This window comes from Stenella coeruleoalba, assembly GCF_951394435.1.
Source record: "Stenella coeruleoalba genome assembly, chromosome: 13".
NCBI lineage: Eukaryota > Metazoa > Chordata > Mammalia > Artiodactyla > Delphinidae > Stenella > Stenella coeruleoalba.
This window is the reverse complement of record NC_137159.1, coordinates 51,201,781-51,220,855: the sequence shown is the minus strand read 5'-3', so window position 1 is coordinate 51,220,855 and position 19,075 is coordinate 51,201,781. Positions and strand designations below refer to the sequence as shown.

The 19,075-nt window shown below is 35.5% G+C and overlaps 1 protein-coding gene across 3 annotated transcripts in view; it reads right to left on the bottom strand.

Annotated features, from left to right (window-relative positions):
• The window catches only part of FBXO11 (F-box protein 11), a gene marked incomplete at its 5' end in the record, with an annotated part of 99,634 nt that overhangs the window by 1,368 nt on the left and 79,191 nt on the right, over positions 1-19,075 (bottom strand). For all 3 annotated transcript variants that reach the window (XM_079940642.1, XM_079940641.1, XM_079940643.1), the window contains 15 exons: positions 32-130; positions 707-815; positions 1,143-1,250; positions 1,997-2,107; positions 5,121-5,264; positions 5,358-5,434; positions 6,075-6,160; positions 6,243-6,365; positions 7,293-7,387; positions 8,226-8,311; positions 9,759-9,976; positions 18,296-18,433; positions 18,513-18,619; positions 18,702-18,813; positions 18,900-19,006. In XM_079940642.1, coding sequence (XP_079796768.1) covers positions 32-130; positions 707-815; positions 1,143-1,250; positions 1,997-2,107; positions 5,121-5,264; positions 5,358-5,434; positions 6,075-6,160; positions 6,243-6,365; positions 7,293-7,387; positions 8,226-8,311; positions 9,759-9,976; positions 18,296-18,433; positions 18,513-18,619; positions 18,702-18,813; positions 18,900-19,006 — 1,720 coding nt within the window. The remainder of the gene's footprint in view (positions 1-31; positions 131-706; positions 816-1,142; positions 1,251-1,996; positions 2,108-5,120; positions 5,265-5,357; positions 5,435-6,074; positions 6,161-6,242; positions 6,366-7,292; positions 7,388-8,225; positions 8,312-9,758; positions 9,977-18,295; positions 18,434-18,512; positions 18,620-18,701; positions 18,814-18,899; positions 19,007-19,075) is intronic.

The window sequence follows — 19,075 nt, the reverse complement described above, 5'->3', positions numbered from 1 at the left end:
AATACAGCAAGCAAGTGTGCTACATACATACCTATCATGTCTAATAAATTCTACATCATGTCCCTGATGGCACTTCTTAATGCAGTTCACACATATGGCATTTCGATCTGTGGTGTTACAAGTGTGACATCTAAAAAGCAAAAGCTTACATTATTTTCCTTGATCATGTTATTCAAAATACTGCAATTTGTTTATCTATTACCCTATGGCCTTTGGCTTATAAAAGAGGCCCCCAATTTTTGTGGCTCTTATCTAGGGACTTTAATGGAATAAGTGAATTTCCTATTTTGTGTCTTCTGAGGAAAACAATTAAGTTCCTATCAAGTCTTCACTGAATCAGTATGGGGGAGGGGAAGTCAAAACCCACTCATGGTGGCTGGGATATAAGGAACACTTAATGACAGCTTTACCTTGAAACTCCTAGGAAAGCAGTATGTTTCACATTTTCAGTGGTATCAGTAGTTACTGCAGTATTACATTTTCCCATATTTTACGGTCTCAAACAGGATCCTCAAAGTAGATTGATCACGTAACTCAATGTGGACAATTAATAAAATTTTCAGTTATATTTTTCCATTAGCAAAAACCCAATTTACTTTCTTAGCTCATACATTTAAGGGAAAGCTAAGTATGTGAGTTCTTGTCAGTTTAGAAAAGTACATCTTACTCTCCCATCTCAAGACTCACAAATAATTTAGAAATATACCTGTAGAAATCATGCATGGGGTAGCTGGTGTAACTTGATATTTTATATAAACATTGGCCTCTACTAACAGCCTTTTCTATGGCGTCTTGATTGTTCATTATTTTGTTATCTGTAATAAAAAAAATAAGAAATTCTAGAGTATAAAGGCTTAAGATAACAAATTACAGGATTATTTTAATAGTTTTTAAGAACTTTAAAAGAGGCTAACCAATGAAGTAAAGAAGTCGGCTAAGAATAGAAATGAATTTTCCTTGTACAAGATACTCCAACTATTTAGGACAAGGTGAAACAAAGCTCTTTCAAAATAGTTCTCTTGAATTGCTGGTTAACTACTATACAGTGACAGAAGGTATTAAGTTACTGAATAACAATGGCTTCTATCATCTTTTCATGGCATATTTAGTGCATTATAGGCAGAACACAGACTCCAACATACCTTTCATTGTCACATTAACACCAGATGCTAAAAATAAGCCTCCAAACCGGTTGTTAAAAATCTGATTGCCTTCTAGTGTTGCAGTTGCATGATTTGTAATTTCAATACCTGAAGCAAAATTTACAAACAGCATATGCATCACTTTATATATAGTTTCTTAAAAGAAACCTGAAATATAGCAAATATAGTGAACTACTTCTTTTACATAAAAAGTATATTAACTGTTAACATCGAAAGAAATAAATGCAAATGTTTATTTGAATTGTTTATAGTAACATTCAGTTCACTTTCCACTGTTGATAATCCTCTGTCCCTGCTAAAGGAATGATAGAGATGGTTTGTAATTTATTTTTATTAATAATGACATTTTAAAATTTCTTTGCAAACTAAGAAGAAGATAGGGCCCAGAAATATGTGTAGGTAGGAGCTAGATGGTTATTTGGAATTATGAAGAGAAATCCTCTTCAGTGGCAAAAAGTTGAAATATATGCATGATACTTGGACTTCACTTACCAAGATCTTTAAAAAAACATTCTGTTTGGCCATTTGTGAGGCCAGAGGGCTTGCATTTATCTGAATTTATTTCTAATGGTAGTACTAGCCTGTTATTTACTCTATGCAATTGATGATTCATAACTACTACTGAACTACAAGAGCAATATTATAAAGTTGGCGTAGAGTGGAAGAATCCAAAACTTGGATTAGGTGCTCTTATAAGCAATTGTTAACAGGCATTCAGCCAACTTCTGCAGCATACTTTTGCACACCTTAGTTATTAAGCAAAAGAGATAATATACCAAGAATCAATTTTATGTACAGAAAACAAGCTACAGGTAACAAAGGAAAATACAAACCTGCAGCAAATCCATCAAATATTCTGTTTTTCCTCAAGACTGGATGACTATTAGTGCTGATGAGAACACCTGCTTGAGCATTCCTGAAAATATCATTTTCTTCAAGGAGACCTATAATAAAATATTTCCCCAGATTAAGGCTAATGCGTATAGCAAATTTTACTAGCCTTTTTGGTGGTATTTAGGTTTTCTTTTAGTTTCTTATTAACTGGATTGTGAAATTCATAGGACTAATTTTTCAACTGAAAAGAAATTTTATTAGTAATTCATAGATATTTAAAGTAGAATTTAACCAAAAATTGCTAAAATTGGCTGGTAACCATTCTAACCAAGAAACTGAAGTTCCATGGTTGCAAGGACCATTTCTAGCTTATGAATCAATCCCTAGTGCCCTGGCACAAAGCTGATTCTTACTGAACACTGCTGAATTAAAATTAATTCCTTTGAAAAATTTTAGAACCTTTGCACTCTCCATGTTTTAGTTCAAGCCCTGATTCTTTCTGGCCCCTATCAGCATTCCTTGATCCATTTCTTTCACTCCAACCTCTCTTCTGCTGTTGTGTTTCCCACCACTCTATCATATCCCTTATCTGTATAAACTATCAGAATAAAGTTTAAAATTAATTTGCTATTTACAAAAAACTCGGGAACTTCCCTGGTGGCACAGTGGTTAAGAATCTGCCTGCCAACGCAGGGGACACAGGTTCCATCCCTGGTCCAGGAAGATCCCACATGCCACAGAGCAACTAAGCCAGAGGGCCACAACTACAGAGCCTGCACTCTAGAGCCTGTGCGCCACAACTACTGAGCCCGTGTGCTGCAACTACTGAAGCCCGCACGCCTAAAGCCGGCGCTCCACAACGAGAGAAGCCACTGCGATGATAAGCCCATGCACCGCAACAAAGAGTAGCCCCCGCTCGCCGCAACCAGAGAAAGCCCGCGCGCAGCAATGGAAGACCCAACACAGCCTGCATGCATGTATGCATGCATAAATAAATTTATAAAAAAGAAAAAAAAATATTCCCCCAACCTGCTCCTCTGTCTCACTATATTACCTACACTCTGAATATGCTATACATTTTTATCCCTAATGCCTTTGGTTTATATTATTTCTTCTTTCTGCAATGTCCTGTACTCTTTCTTCTTAATGACACTTCCTCTGGGAGGTTTTCAGTTTTCCTCCATCAAATTAATTATTAATTCTCTGCTGGCAGGATAACAATGATTAAGAGGGCTGAGGAATGAGACTTCATGCCTTCAAATACTGACTTCACCACTTCCAAACTCTGAATGGGAAAATTACTTACCTTCTCTTTGTCTCAATTTCCTTATCTGTAAAATGGGCATAATAGCACCTACCACATAGGGATGTTGAGGGTTAAATTAGTTAACACATGTAAAAGTACACAGTACTAAATAAGTATTAGTTAATATTACTCCTATAAAATCTACTTATGTATAGTGAATCATATTTAGTTGTGTTCCAGTGTTTCTCTGCTCCCTGAAGACATGAAATATGTTTTTATTTCTGTACATATTTGATCCATCTGTAGTAGTTCACAGTATTGACCTCTAAATTCCCTTTCCCCTAGAAAACACTATTCCAAGACCCTGCCTCTAATCTTTTTTTTTTTTTTTTAATATTTATTTACTTATTTGGCTGCACCAGGTCTTGGTTGCGGCAGGCAGGGTCCTTAGTTATGGCATGTGAACTCTTAGTTGCGTCATGCATGTGGGATTAGTTCCCTGACCAGGGAGCGAACCCAGGCACCCTGCGTTGGGAGCACAGAGTCTTAACCACTGCGCCACCAGGGAAGTCCCCCTGCCTCTAATCTTGCATATGTCCACTATAACCTCCTCAAATGCTATTGCCAAGATGTAGTCCAAACTGTACCGCATATATACAAAGCCTTTTCATTATACTGTATACATAAACAAAGCTTTTTACGATTTGGGCGTTGCCCCCTTTTCCGGCCTCGACTTTCAGTATCTCTTGCCTTACTAAACCACTTTGTTTCCTTCAGACTTTTGCTTACAGTGTGCCACTCTATTAGACTATAAACTTTCTGGATGTAGTACTGTTTTATTCACCATTTTATTTTTAGCATCTGTATCACAGTGTTTGCTACAGTGATGTTCAATTAGTAAGTATGTACATAACAAATGAAAGAATGAAGTAACTATACTTTCTACACTTGGAATGGTCTTCAACCCCCTACCCCCCAACTTACCAGTAAATACTCATTTTTCAAGACACAGCTCAAGATTTTACTCCAGAACCCTTCCCAACACCTTACAAATAAAACCAACCATTCTGTACTGTGTTTCCTCATTATATCTTACAAAGAATCCTATCAGAGATAATGTCACTTACTGAATTGCTAGATTATAAACTCCTTGAGAGTCTATGTCATTAATGGAATCATCATTGTTTGGTGGTAGTAGTAAATTCTGTTGATTAAATCTTGGTATATTAGAGTAATGACTAGCTAACCTTCTATACAAGATATGTATAATGCTAGGTTACTGATGTTTCAGGAATGGTGATAATTTGCATTTGACAGTCTCTCCCAGTCTCTCTTTATGAACAAATTATGCCTTTGCAAGGGGCAGGGACTGTGAACTTTTGCCTCAATGTAAAGTGATTTGACCTTTATGGATACCAAACTGAGCACATATTGGCTTAATTCCATTCTCCAACGAAGACAGTTGTGAACAGGTACAAAGCAATCCTTATTTACTACAGACATTTATATATATTCGCAGACCAATTAATTTTCCACACCTAGTTCTATAACTTGACTTTGAAGTTTATTATAATCATATCACTATTCTGAATAATAAAAGGTCCAGAGAGAGGGTGTAAACAAATTCTGCTACCTTAAAAAAGCCTCGCTAACAAGTGGCACACTCAAGGTGGCTTGAAGGAAAAGGAAAATTCTGTAAACATCTCTCTCCTTTAACTCTAGGCACTAACCCCCTAAACCATCTTGAGACTTGATAAGGAAAAAGACTGTGATTCCCTCATTTATAACACATTAAATGGCAATGTCATTGATCATTAAAGATATGGAAGAATAATGGAAAACTGGGTTTTTTACTAATGCAAAATTAACAACAATACCTCGACCCCCATTAAATATACAGATGCCACCATCTCTTCCATCATGGATTTTATTTCTTCTTAGTGTAGGATTACTATCTGTCTTAATCCAGACTCCAGCCATTGCATTGTCAAATATTTCATTGTCTTCTATACAACCTAGACCTATAAATGCAAAAATTTAGGTTTTGTTATTTAGAAAGTATATTTCTAAAGACTAATAGCACCAAGAAAAAAACATTAAAAGATTAAACATACCAGAATTATAAACTAGAATTCCACCATTTTGTCCTCCCCAGATTTTGTTGCGTCTAATTTTGGGGTTGCTTCCAGTCCTATGGATAGAATAGAAAATAATGCCATTTCAATTGCTTCTACTCCCACATACCATGTTAGATAACAGTAGGAAAACCCACATTAAACATAGTAAGAATTAGCTAAATAATTAAGCATCACCTTCAAGATGCTCTGAGAAGTCTGTCAGTAAAGAAACTGGTTTAATTTTGCTTAATTCTATTTACCACAGAACACACTTAGCTATAGATTATGTTATTACGACAGAGTCTCCTAATATGTAAACTAAACTGAGGAGGTTAGATTAAGTAACTTTTGTTATTATATGCTCCCCTCATATATAAAATAAAGGACTGAATTATATGATCAGGAGTACGACAGTTCCAAACCAAAAACTGTTAATATACAAGAAAGAGGGGTGTAAGAACTATTACTTTTGCGGAAATAGCATAAAAACAGAAGCTCCCATTTAATAAGCCAGGTACAGCATGTCAGGTGCCATTGGCTGCTGTCCTCAGCCAGTCTAAGAAAAGTTATATTCTGACAATTTAAGCCATGCTTAATTGCTTAGCTTTAACTCTTACTGTTTTTCCTAGACACCTGACTACTATACTGGGGTACGCCATGCCTACCTCACATACAACTCCCTCCCCAAAGAAAGCCAAATATGAAAACATTTACCTTATCTGAACCCCTGAATACATATGATTATAGATATCATTGTCCTCTAGTACTCCATGTCCATTGTCATAAAAATAAACACCAACCTAAAATTAAAAAAATAATTTTTCAAATTAAAAAAAGTGTTTACAAAACAATATATTTCCCGAGAGTCTAACATAATCTTACCTGCTTGCCACTGTGTATCCTGTTTCTTCTCAGTACTGGAGTGCTGCCAGTTGTCACCCAGACCCCAGCCAGAGTATTACTGTAGACTTCATTCTCTTCTATTACGCCTTGTCCTTTCTCATGCTAAATAAAAGTTACATTGATTTACAATATGTATCTTGTGTAAACCAAGTAGTTTATAGTGTATTCCCTCTTTTAAGACGGTTGTGACCAAAAAAATCTCAATTTTTGTTTTTTAATCTGAATAAGGAGATAAATGGATAACATTCTTTCACATAGCCTCTACCTAAGTTTAAGCTCTCAGAGTTTTTATACTGTTCTTTATGTGGTTTTGCACTTTTAAATCTTAGAGTAGTAGCATTCAATTTTGTTTAACAAAAGAACTTATTTTATTCTAAGATATATAACAAACTGAAGATCCCTCACTAGGAAGTTAATAGTTATTTTAACTTATCACTGGCGAAATCACTCCAAAACAAGGTTCAAGTTACTAAAAATTTTTTTAGAAGATTTAAGACATGAATATTTCTAGAACTGTGAATAAAAATTAGTCACACCTGGCATTACACAAGGACCTTTCTGAAACTCCTTTACGTTTTCTTACTTGAGTGACAGTTTCAGATACCATGATGACAGGAGACATAGGACTAATACATAGGTTTTTAAACTTTGCAAGATGCTTACATTATGTTTCAATATAAATTCAAATGTTCGGCTTTTTCAGAAGATAAAAATATTCAAGTCTAGTATTATTAATACTCAGTGATATTATGATTTTACTTAATACTTCTGGAAAATTTCAGAGACTCTTATGGTAGTCACATTGGCAAAATCCCAGTGTAACGAATATAACTCAGACTGCCAAGCAGTTGTTGTTATGAGTTCAGCCCATATTGCCAATTATAATTAGAAGCTTTTAAGTCATTCACACACTGGCAGACAGAAAAAGTTGAATATGGCCTACCTAAAGGTAGAGATAATTCTGCCCTCACCCCCTTTTCTACCCTGATTTTGATGAATGAGATTCTAGAACTGTATTCATTAACTTACCACATAAATTCCACCATGCTGGCCATCATGAATTTTGTTATGTCGAACAATTGGACAACTGTTTGTCCTAATCTGAATTCCTGCTAATGCATTGCCTATTTAAAAATAAAAGTTACAATATCAACATATGGAGCCTAATGGAACACAGTAAGAGCACAGTTCTGTGAAATATGTCATATTCAGAAAGATACTTATGATCCATGAGCATTCCAAGACAAAACTAAAGGAACTAGGAGTGTAAAGAAGATGCAGAAGGACTGCAGGCAGTATAGGTATAGTGGTTAAGACCAAAGACTCTACAGCCAGGCTGTTAAGTAACTTTGAAGAAGCTGCTTAACCTCTTGGTGCCTTTGTTTTCCTGATCAGTAAGTGGGGATATTTAATAGTGTCTACTTCACAGGGTTGATGTAAATATTACATGACTTAATTCAGGAAAGGTGCTCAAAAAAGTGCCTGGCACTGAGTAAGCTTTATGTAAGTATTATCCAGTAAGTGTTAGCAAAAGAGGAAGCCCAGGAACATTTCAGTGTCTAGCACATAGATAGCTAATAATTGTTTCCTGAATTAATACCTCAGAAGTTTTAATGAGGAATAAGGGTTTTCCCTTTCTAATTAGTACCGAAGTGTATTAAACTGTCACAGAAATAATTTATTAACTGTTAAACAATGGCGTGAATGTAAGAGAATCATAGATACTCTGTGAGACTAGGGTCTTAAGTTTTATTTTTATCCCTGTTATGTAGAATACTGCTTAGTACTTAGAAGGTACTCAGTAAATGTTTGTTAAGTGAATAAATGTCACAGAATAATCTTTATTGAGAATTTAAAGAAACCGGATCAGTTCTCCTACTCAGAACGTTTCCAAGCGGTCCTTTTGCTAATGTCAGGAACACAGGCCAAGCTCTAAAATTTTATAGAAAACGACATGCTTACCATAAATGTCATTTCCTTCAATAAGGCCTCGTCCATCACCAAAGATGTAAACTCCACCTTGATTTCCATTAAATATAGAATTGCCCCTATAATTATGTGGAAAAAAACCCAAAACACAAAAAAGCATCTATTCAGAAAACTTGCTTGTTTTATACAATAATCGTAAGGCCACTGATGTTTATGTGACCTTAGAAAATTATTTAACTTCTATGGGCCTCAGTTTCTTAATCTATGAAATGAGGGAGTAGGTGATTTCCCTTCCAGTTCTTTCTAAGACTTAAATCTTTGGAAAAGCCACCTAGTATTTGAGACGAAATAGCATTCTTAAAAATTCACCTCGGGCTTCCCTCATGGTGCAGTGGTTGAGAATCTGCCTGCCAATGCAGGGGACACAGGTTTGAGCCCTGGTCTGGGAAGGTCCCACATGCCGCGGAGCAACTAGGCCTGTGAGCCACAACTACTGAGCCTGCACGTCTGGAGCCTGTGCTCCGCAACAAGAGAGGCCGCGATAGTGAGAGGCCCGCGCACCGCGATGAAGAGTGGCCCCGGCTTGCTGCAACTAGAGAAAGCCCTCGCACAGAAACGAAGACCCAACACAGCCAAAAATAAAAATAAATTTAAAAAAAGATTCCACATCTTCCCCCAACGTTGGCAAAAAAAAAAAAAAAATCAACTCAGAAGAGCTAATCCAGGGAGTTCCCTGGTGGTCCAGTGGTTAGGATTCCACGCTTCCACTGCAGGGGGTCTGGATCCGATCCCTGGTCAGGGAACTAGGATCCCACAAGCTGAGCGGTCAAAAAAACAAAACAAAAACAACAACAAAAAACCCAAAACCTATTAAGATTAAAAAAAAAAAAGCTAATCCATTTAAAAGAACTTTTCTTAGCTCATCTATACACATTTGCTGAATAGTAATTAAGATGGCAATCACATAATCAACTTTTATAAAGCTAGTGGAAAAAAATGTGACAAAAATAATTCATGGTCTTTGATTAAATTATAATAGCTCTGTTCTACAGTCTTAGCCAATGCCTTCAAGACTGGATCTGTTTGTTTCCTTACTGTGGCCAGAGGAAGTGGTAGGAACTATTAAAGAAAGGTGACAGCTTGAAGTTTTGACTCTCTGTTATTCTTGGTCTAAGTATCTTTGAGATAATTAATTTCCTGGGTTATTCTATCTGCTGACTCTCAGGGGGAAAAAAAAAGGTCATTCAGATTTCAAGGGAAGATCACAGCCCTATTTACTCATCTATAATGCAGTCTGATGAATTTAAAATAAAAATCACAGCATTTTCAATTTTTCATAAGAAGTATCTTACATGGCTTACATCATGGATAAAAAACAAACAGAACACCTCAAAATAAATGCAATAGCTATGCTCATTCAGATGCACAGACTTTTACTAGGAAAATCTATTTTATAGTAGTCAGGTGTCTAGGAAAAACAGAGTTAAAGCTAAGTACCTTAACTTTTCTTATAGCATGAAACATAAAGTGAAAACATAATTTCCATCCATAATTATATATAAATACCTTATTGTTGGGTCACTATTTGAGGTAATCCATACACCTGCAAAGTTGTTTGCATAGATTTTATTTTCAATGAACTGTCCTCTTCCTTTTTCATGAACATATATTCCTCCAGTCTGCCCATGATGAATTTCACATCGAACCACTGTGGGGTTAGCATAAGCTTTTACTTCAAAGCCTGCTATCCTGTTTCTGTGTATGTTGCAACTTTCAAAGTAACCCTGGAAAATAGAGAAATTAAACCTGTAGGTAAAGCTACTTTCCAAAAAGAAATGACATTAAAAAGTCTTTTTAATGTATACCTCAAAATTATCAGAAATGTTCAAGAGTTAAGAATGAAACAGACAGATATATACTAAATTTCAAATGATACATATTTTAAATGTTTTAGTAAAACAGAGAACTATAAATTCTCTAATTAATGTGAGTATATTCAAACCCAGGAAAGAAAAATAGGGGAAGATTTATCCGATAAATGGACGTAAATACCATTACCAGTAAGAATATATATCCTTCAACAAAAAGTTTATTTAAGTACTAAAGAAAATAAACTCTCATAGCCTTAAAAATGCCCCAAGAAATCAACTTCTAAAAAGTTGACCCAAGGACATAATCAGAGACTACAGAAAAAGACACACAAAATAATGTTCATCTTAGCCCAATAGGGAACTAGCTCAATAAAATGTTGTGAAGGCTTATGTTCATGTTACACATACTATCATGTTAAATGAAAAGAACAGTATATACTTCAAGATAGACTACATTCAGTATGATGTCAATTGTATTTGAAGAAAAACAACTTGAAGGATGAAAAAAGAATATGAGCGTGATTAAATGAGTAGTGGTATTATGGATGCTTATGGTATCCTTTATACTTCTCTAAACTTCTTAAATTTTCTATAACAGATAAATTTACTTATTTTCTAGTGAGGATAAACGTTACTGTAATACTGATATCCTAAATTCTAAGACTCAATCAGACTGAAGGTTAGAGGAAAAAATGAGATAGTTATAAGATGGCACTTCTAAAAGCCATTTCATCCTCCTCGTCTATCTCCTTTCAAAAAGTGAATGTGTTCTCTCTTTAAATTCCCTTTAGCAGTAAGTATTTTCTTATGCTACTTCCAGGTACTGCCTTATACTGTATTTGCCATATCCATTTTTACCTGATCATAAGCTCCTGAAGAGAAAGGACTACACTAACTTCTGGAGCATCTATATAAAACTTTACACATTGTAAGCACTCAAAGTAGGGCTTTTTGCCAAATTCAGTATTAAAACAGGATGTAATTCTGAGTATTCTAATACACTACATAATTAACTCTTTAAGAAAATGGTCCTCTGAGAATAACATTTAGAAGTAGTTTTCAGGTTTCATTTTCCACAAATAAAGTACAAATCACTTATAACTTACCTGTTAACATATAGGTTATAATCTTATTCTTTTAAAAAAAATTGGGGGATTGCATCAAAAATGGCTTCTTAAAATATAAAAAAAGTTTTTTCTTCTTTGATTTTATACCACATAAAAATGGATGGACACCACGTGTATGTATATAGACTACTATGGCAAAACTGAGCATCAAAGAAAGAAAAACAAATTCTAAAAGAGGCTAGGTTGAAAGAGCTTAATGTCAGACTGGAACAATTCAACATTTCTGGTATTTTCATCATTGAGAAGAGAGTGCAACTTGTCTCTCTCTGCCAGGAGTTGCATGACATGTCTGAATGGTAAACTTGGGAAAGAATAAACTGAGTATGCTCAATTCAGCTTCACCCTTTTCCTCATGGAAATGAGCTGCCCTTAGGGAACATGCCTTCTGTTACTACCCCATGAATACCGCCTGTGAAATAAGCCTATTTCATTTTGGGATTCAGTTAAACAGGCTTATTTGGTTCTCATTCTATGTTGTATCTTCCGATTTAACCTCTAAGAGTAATGAAGTTGATATTTCAGCCTCTTCATGCTACTTCATGGCTTTGATTTTTTTTAAAGAAATCCAGTTGGGATTTTTTTTTTTAATTAATTTATTTTATTTATTTATTTTTGGCTGTGTTCGATCTTCACTGCTACACGCGGGCTTTCTCTAGTTGTGGCGAGCAGGGGCTACTCTTCATTGCGGTGCGCGGGCTTCTCACTGTCATGGCTTCTCTTGTTGCAGAGCACAGGCTCTAGGCTCATGGGCTTCAGCAATTGCGGTACACAGGCTCAGTAGTTGTGGCTCGTGGGCTCTAGAGCACAGGCTCAGTAGTTGTGGCACACAGGCTTAGTTGCTCCACGGCGTGTGGGATCTTCCTGGCCCAGGGCTCGAACCCGTGTCCCCTGCATTGGCAGGCCGATTCTTAACCACTGCGCCACAGGGAAGTCCCTTTGATTTCTTAATTTGTTCAGAATGCGGCAGGAAAAGGTATGCTATTTACTGAGCTTCCATGAAGACTGCAGTAACAGGTAGTGTCATGTCCTGGCTATACTAGTTCAACATATAGTACTGCAAGTATACTTCGCTACAGTATACCTACTAAAAAATTTTCAAATGCATGGATGCTCTTTCTCTGTTTTCTTTCTTTTTTTTCTTTTTTGGCCACACTGCACGGCTTGCAGGATCTTAGTTCCCTGACCAGGGACTGAACCCTCGCCCTCAGCAGTGAAAGCGCAGAGTCCTTACCACTGGACCACCAGGGAATGCCCTCTCTGTTTTCTTTAGGTTTCAATTTTGCACACCTAGGAGAGTCAAATAGATCCACAAGTTTACTAAGGCAAACAGCAGTCCCCCTCTCTTCATTTTCCCTTGTCCAGAGGCCCCCATTATAAAATCTGCTCTAATCTGAACTGGTTGCTATGGTCATAGTCACATGGTCATTTTACCATACTGTAATTTAGATTAGAGGTTAAAAATATCCCCTAGTTCCATCAGAGATGGGAGTTTTAATCTGTAGTTTTTGTTTTAAGGTAATTTTCAAGAAAAGAAAGTAGCCAAATTTTTTCGAAAAGAAAAAAAATTTTTTCCTTCATGCTCTTAAAACCAGAAGCCTCTTACATTGCTACAATGGTGATTTTATTACATTCAGAAAGGGAACAACTGATTGACTTATAGTTTTATAATATCAGAAGAAAACCTATCTATTATGGATTAAAGGATTCAGTTAATGTAATTTTGCTTTAAAGCACATTTAATGAAGTGCACCTGTTTTGTTAAGAAATGCCTTTAGTGCAAAATGGTCTAATAATACAGGACTGTTAAGTAGAAAACAGAACTCTACTTTGCCTCTTAAGATGCAAACCACAAAAGCTCCAACACAAATATAGAACTCCAAAGGCACAGACATTCTACCGGACTACCCCATATTATAAAATGATTTATTTCCCTACCAGAAGATACCAGATTGCTAAGAGCTTCTTCTATATTTTAAAATAAGAGGTTGTTAACTTTTCAGCCCAAGCATTTCTAAATCTCTGCCATATACATTACAATAAGTCCTTGAAAATTATCATTCTCTCAAGTTACAAACTTAACACTGATATAAAAATAAAAGGTGAGATTAAGTATTTTTTCATTAAAATTTTTTGAAGAGAAATCTTTATTAAATAAATATTAAAAATATTTATTAAATATAAATAGGGTGAAAGGCATTCAAGAGTTTCTCTTAGAACTCTCCAAATAAAACAAAGAATGAAAAGTAAAGAGAAAAAAATATGCTACCTTCATTGAAATAAATGTCTACAACTCCAAACTATAATCAATCAAACACTTGCCAAATACTGTGATATCTGGATAAGGAAGAATAAGGTGCTGAGAGCAAATGTTACCGTACACCTTTAAGCAAGGTGTTTCCCCAAGTAACTGTTCTTTTTTCTTTTTTAAATAAATTTATTTTATTTATTTATTTTTGGCTGCATTGGATCTTCGTTGCTACGCATGGGCTTTTCTCTAGCTGTGGAGAGCAGGGGCTACTCTTCGTTGCGGTGCACAAGCTCTAGGCGCACGCGCTTCAGTAGTTGTGGCTCGTGGGCTCTAGAGCACAGGCTCAGTAGTTGTGGCACACGGGCTTAGTTGCTCTGCGGCATGTGGGATCTTCCTAGACCAGGACTCGAACCCGTGTCCCTTGCATTGGCAGGCAGATTCCTTTTTTTTTTTAACATCTTTATTGGAGTATAATTGCTTTACAATGGTGTGTTAGTTTCTGCTTTATAACAAAGTGAATCAGTTATACATATACATATGTCCCCATATCTCTTCCCTCTTACGTCTCCCTCCCTCCTTGGCAGGCAGATTCTTAACGACTGCGCCACCAGGGAAGCCCGCAAGTAACTGTTCTAATAAGCAAGCCTAGCCAATGATCTTTTACTAAAGTAGTGAGATCTAGTGTTCCGAACAGAACACAGGAGAGGAAGGAAATACTCTCATAGTAATATTTTCATAAAAATAATTTAGGCACACGAAGTAAATCTGAAGAAGAAACACACTAATGTGCAATTTCTATCACCTAAAACTTGTATTTCCTATCTAAGGGGGACTATCCGAAGTGAAATGAAAGGAGAGGAAAACCATATTTCTACAGAGTCTGTCAACTGTCAATCTATCATGAGTTAAACTCATAAACTTAGAATAAATGTCTCAAAAATTTTATAGCAATTTGGCACTGCTATGATATTTTAATTTTACTTTATGAAAATAACACTCTGTAATAGATTGAACATTAAACAACAAAAAACAAAGAACTGGGGAACTGTAAACACTGATAGAAAAATTACTTTTAGCAGTGAGACTGGCATTGTTACGTAAAAGAAAAAGAAGGAATCCCATCTTTTAAAGAAAGACATATATGCTGAAATATTTACAGATGAAATGATGATGTCTGGGATTTGCTTCAAGATAATTCAGAGTAAAGAAGAAAATAAGCAATGTATGAGGAGGTACAGATGAAACAAAACTGACCATGAGCTGAAAGTTTTTGAACGTGGAGGACGGATATACATGGGAATTCATTATACTATTGTCTCTAATTTTACATATGCTAGAAGGATTCCATAAAACAAAAATACATTAAAGAAATCAGAGATGAAAACCACATTGGAAACAAAACAGAAAAGAGACAAAACTATGTAGACATAGTAAGAGACACAGATTTGAGGAAATCACACAAAATTTAAAGGAAAAGAACAAAGCAATACAGAGCAATGTAAGTAATAGAGAAAATAGCCAAGTTTCTAAAGAAAGGAACATATGGTCAGAAAAACAGTAAAAATTAAAACAACACAACATTAACAACAACATATGGATACTGAAGTAGAAAAGCAAATCCCACCAGAAAGAAAAAAAAAAACCCAGAATGATCTCAGACTTCTGTCACACTCAATTCTAGAAATATAAAAATGACTACACAATTCTGAGGGCAAGAAAGTATAATAAAAAACTGTATACTCAGCCAAGTTAAAAGGTAAATGGTAGGCATTCTCAAGGGGCAAGAACTCAAGCTACAATACCCATAAGGCTTTCTTTTAAAAATAAAATCAAAACAGCTAGATGACAAAATGGCCATACCAAGAATGAGCCAAAATTTTAAAATTCAGGAATGGAAAAACTGTGATAAAAGGACTGAAGGTAAATAAATATAAATATAGACCAATAACTGTAGGAATGTAAATGTTATAAAGCTTTACAAAAGAAAAATAAGAATAAAAATGATGGAGTAGAAATGGGTTGAAATATAAAGTATTTTCATCAGTTTTCAAAGGGGGAGTTCATACTGTATTCAAAGTTTAAACATGCAGTTAACAATGACAAAGTCTAGTCATACCCTTTAAAATTCTAGGTTTGTCTTTTATACTGGGCATGTAATATTTTAACAAAAACATTAATTTCTTTAAAATAAAAAAGTAAAAATTCTTTCATGATTCATTCTTGCCAATACAGGAGTTTAAATTCTAAGTAAGTCATAGACAAGGAAAAGGAAAGACAATTTCAGAGAACAATAAATATAAATATATATAAAGATAGAGAACAGTACAGAAACTAGTTTAAATGTTTATTCTGATGTCCTCTGAAATTCTACAGAAAACAAAGTCAAACTTTAAAAGGTTAACCTTAGTGATGTCATCCTACCAATCATGGGCAGCTGACACAAAGAATACTTGGAATGAAAGAACATTCTACCAAAGGATTTTAAAGGATTGTATCACAATACTAAAACAGATGAGAGAGGCCCAAGATATACTTTTTTTCCATCCTTCCTTTATAAATCTATAATACCTTACAAATCTCTTCATCAATCCTTAATATCTATCTATCTATCTATCTATCTACAGGACTGGCTAAGATTTGCTTTTTAAAAAAGTTATAAAATTTATAAACCTAAATCTATAAAAAGTAAACTGTATTGGGGGGGTGAAGAGTAAATTATTATAATGAATTTTAGTAACTGACCATCAGCATTAGGTCTTTTAAAAATGTGGAAATTTACTCAGGTTAAAGTTATTTTGGTACCTCAAATCATTTGTGAATGAGACCAGAGGCATGCATAAATATGATACTTGAATTGTAGGTAACTCTGGGACAAAGTCTGAAGGCAACACAGGCAAAGAAATATTAGCATAGTATAGTTCCATTACAAAAATACGAGCTCCATTTAGAATTCCACTTAATTATTATTTTTTAATAAATTTATTTATTTTATTTTTGGCTGCACTGGGTCTTCATTGCTGTGCGCGGGCTTTCTCTAGTTGTGGTGAGCAGGGGCTACTCTTCTTTGCGGTGCGCGGGCTTCTCATTGCAGTGGCTTCTCTTGTTTCAGAGCACGGGCTCTAGGCACATGCGCTTCAGTAATTGTGGCACACAGGCTCTAGAGTGCAGGCTCAGTAGTTGTGGCGCACAGGCTTAGTTGCTTTGCAGCATGTGGGATCTTCCCGACCAGGGCTCGAACCCGTGTCCCCTTCATTAGCAGGCAGATTCTTAACCATTGTGCCACCAGGGAAGCCCCCACTTAAGAATTACTGCCAGAACTTCTCTGGTGGTCCAGTGGTTAAGACTCTGTGCTCCCAACGCAGGGGGCACAGGTTCAATTCCTGGTTGGGGAACTAAGATCCTGCATGCCGCACAACGTGACCAAAAAATAAATAAATTAAAAAAAAAAATTTTTAAAAAGAATTACTGCCAATGTGGGCGGCACTCAAAGGGGCGGGGAGGCAAATTCTCAAGACTCCTATGTTTTGATAACCTCCATACCTTTGCCCAGACTCCCCAATTCCCAAACTCCCCTCTTCCCCACTCCTTGGAAAAAAGAGCTACAATTTGCAAAAATATGTCAATTTTTAAATTCTAACTGGAGAAGGGCAAGTGGTCATCTCCACTGTGTTTTCTTATCTACAGGCCCAAACTATAGCCTGAGTTTTAAGTGAACTGTTTTTCTCAGGTTACGGTTACCCCAGGAATATAATAAGCTGGACGGTCTGAAATTATTTACAACTAATCAGAACTTGATAAAAGGGTACTCCTCATGGTCTAGTTCAGTTTTAAAAAAAAGAGCTCTGCATTAGGGTTTTAGACACAAAAAATGGAAATACAAAATTTCCTTCGCTGACAATTTGTAGATGTCAATTCAACGTTCCAAAGTTGCGTGATTAATATCATATAATAGCAATAAAACTTCACCATATCCTTGTTTGTCACCACGTCAAACCTCCTCTCCTAGCTCTGACTTCGTAATAAAAAATGTTGCCAATGCTATACTAGGACTTGAAAATTACTTCAACAAAAATTAGACATTAGGGAATTCCCTGGCGGTCCAGTGGTTAGGACACTGTGCTCTCACTGCCGAGGGCCCGGGTTCAGTCCTTAGTGGGGTAACTGAGATCCCACAAGCTGTGCAGAGCGGCAAAAAAATAAAAATTATAATTAAATGAAAAGAATACCTGAATAGGCACCCAAGAACATTACTTTTGGCCTAAGAGAGCTCAAAAAGTCATGTCTCTATAAAATTGTGTAAAATGACATAGTAGTAACTAAAACATAATATCATCCATATAAAGATGCCTAACTGCATAAGAATTTTAGAACTGATGTATTATCATCACTGTATTTCTTATTAAAGTTCTACCAGTTAAAAAAAATTTAAGAGGAATGAAATGAAGTCAAACTAATGATGAAACTATTGTCTCTCCAAGTGTAGTCTACAACCTGCATTAAACTCACTTATGGTGCTTATCAAAAAACGCATATCCTGGGCCCCGTCCTTAAAAATTCTGATTTATTGTGTCTGGGTGATTTTTATGCACAGTTACATTTGAGAACTACTGGATTAGACCTTACTCCCCTCAAAGATCACATCAATTCCCTAAGGACTCCATCTTCCGTACATATATATAATGTTAGATTCAAGAATTTATAGAATTCATACTGCATACTGACTTTAGAACATAATGCTGAAATCTTTTAAGCCTACACTTTTCAATTCAGCATTTTGGTGATGATAAAATGCTGACACCTATTTGAAATTTTAACTGATATGACGTCAATTTTTCTATTAAGAATAAATGTTCTTACCATGCCATGATCAAATGTGAACACACCAACGTCACGTCCATGATGAATATGATTCCGTCTAATAATTGGGTTTCCATGATTTTTAACCCAAATCCCAGCTAAAGCATTATTGGAGATTTCATTATCTTCGTATATTCCCTACAACAATTAACCAGAAATAAACATCAGTAGAGCTAAAAAAAGAAAAAAGAAAAAAACCCACAAAATTAAAAAATACCTGTGCATGGTCTGTTATATAAAGTCCAACATTTTCACAGTCACTGATGTTACAGTGCTTGATAGTGGGACATGCTCCTTGACCACTAACACATACTGCAGAGCCAACTGTAAGACAAATAATTTATTTAAAAACCTACTGGGCAACACAGTGACTCATTTTATAATAAGACGTAACGGGAACACTAACCTGTACATGTACTTCGGATGATACAGTGATCAATAATAGGGCTACAATTTACTGTAATCTCCAAGCAGTGGTGTGCATTGTGGTGTTGAGCAGATTTGTCATCAGGGTTAAACTGAAAAGTAGAAATTTTGTTTGAAATAAACAACCACTGCCTTAATGATTTCCACATACCTACTTAAAAATTTAAAAATGTCTTACCCTTATTGTCATATATCCAACATAAGCATCCTCGGAACCTTCCATAAAAACGAAGGTTGAATCTCTAGTGTTTTCAATTATAACTTTGTCTGCTACTTTTCCAGGTGCTACGAAGAAAATATTTTAAAGTATATTACCTTTATCAGACAGATAGAATGGACATTTAAAAATTACTT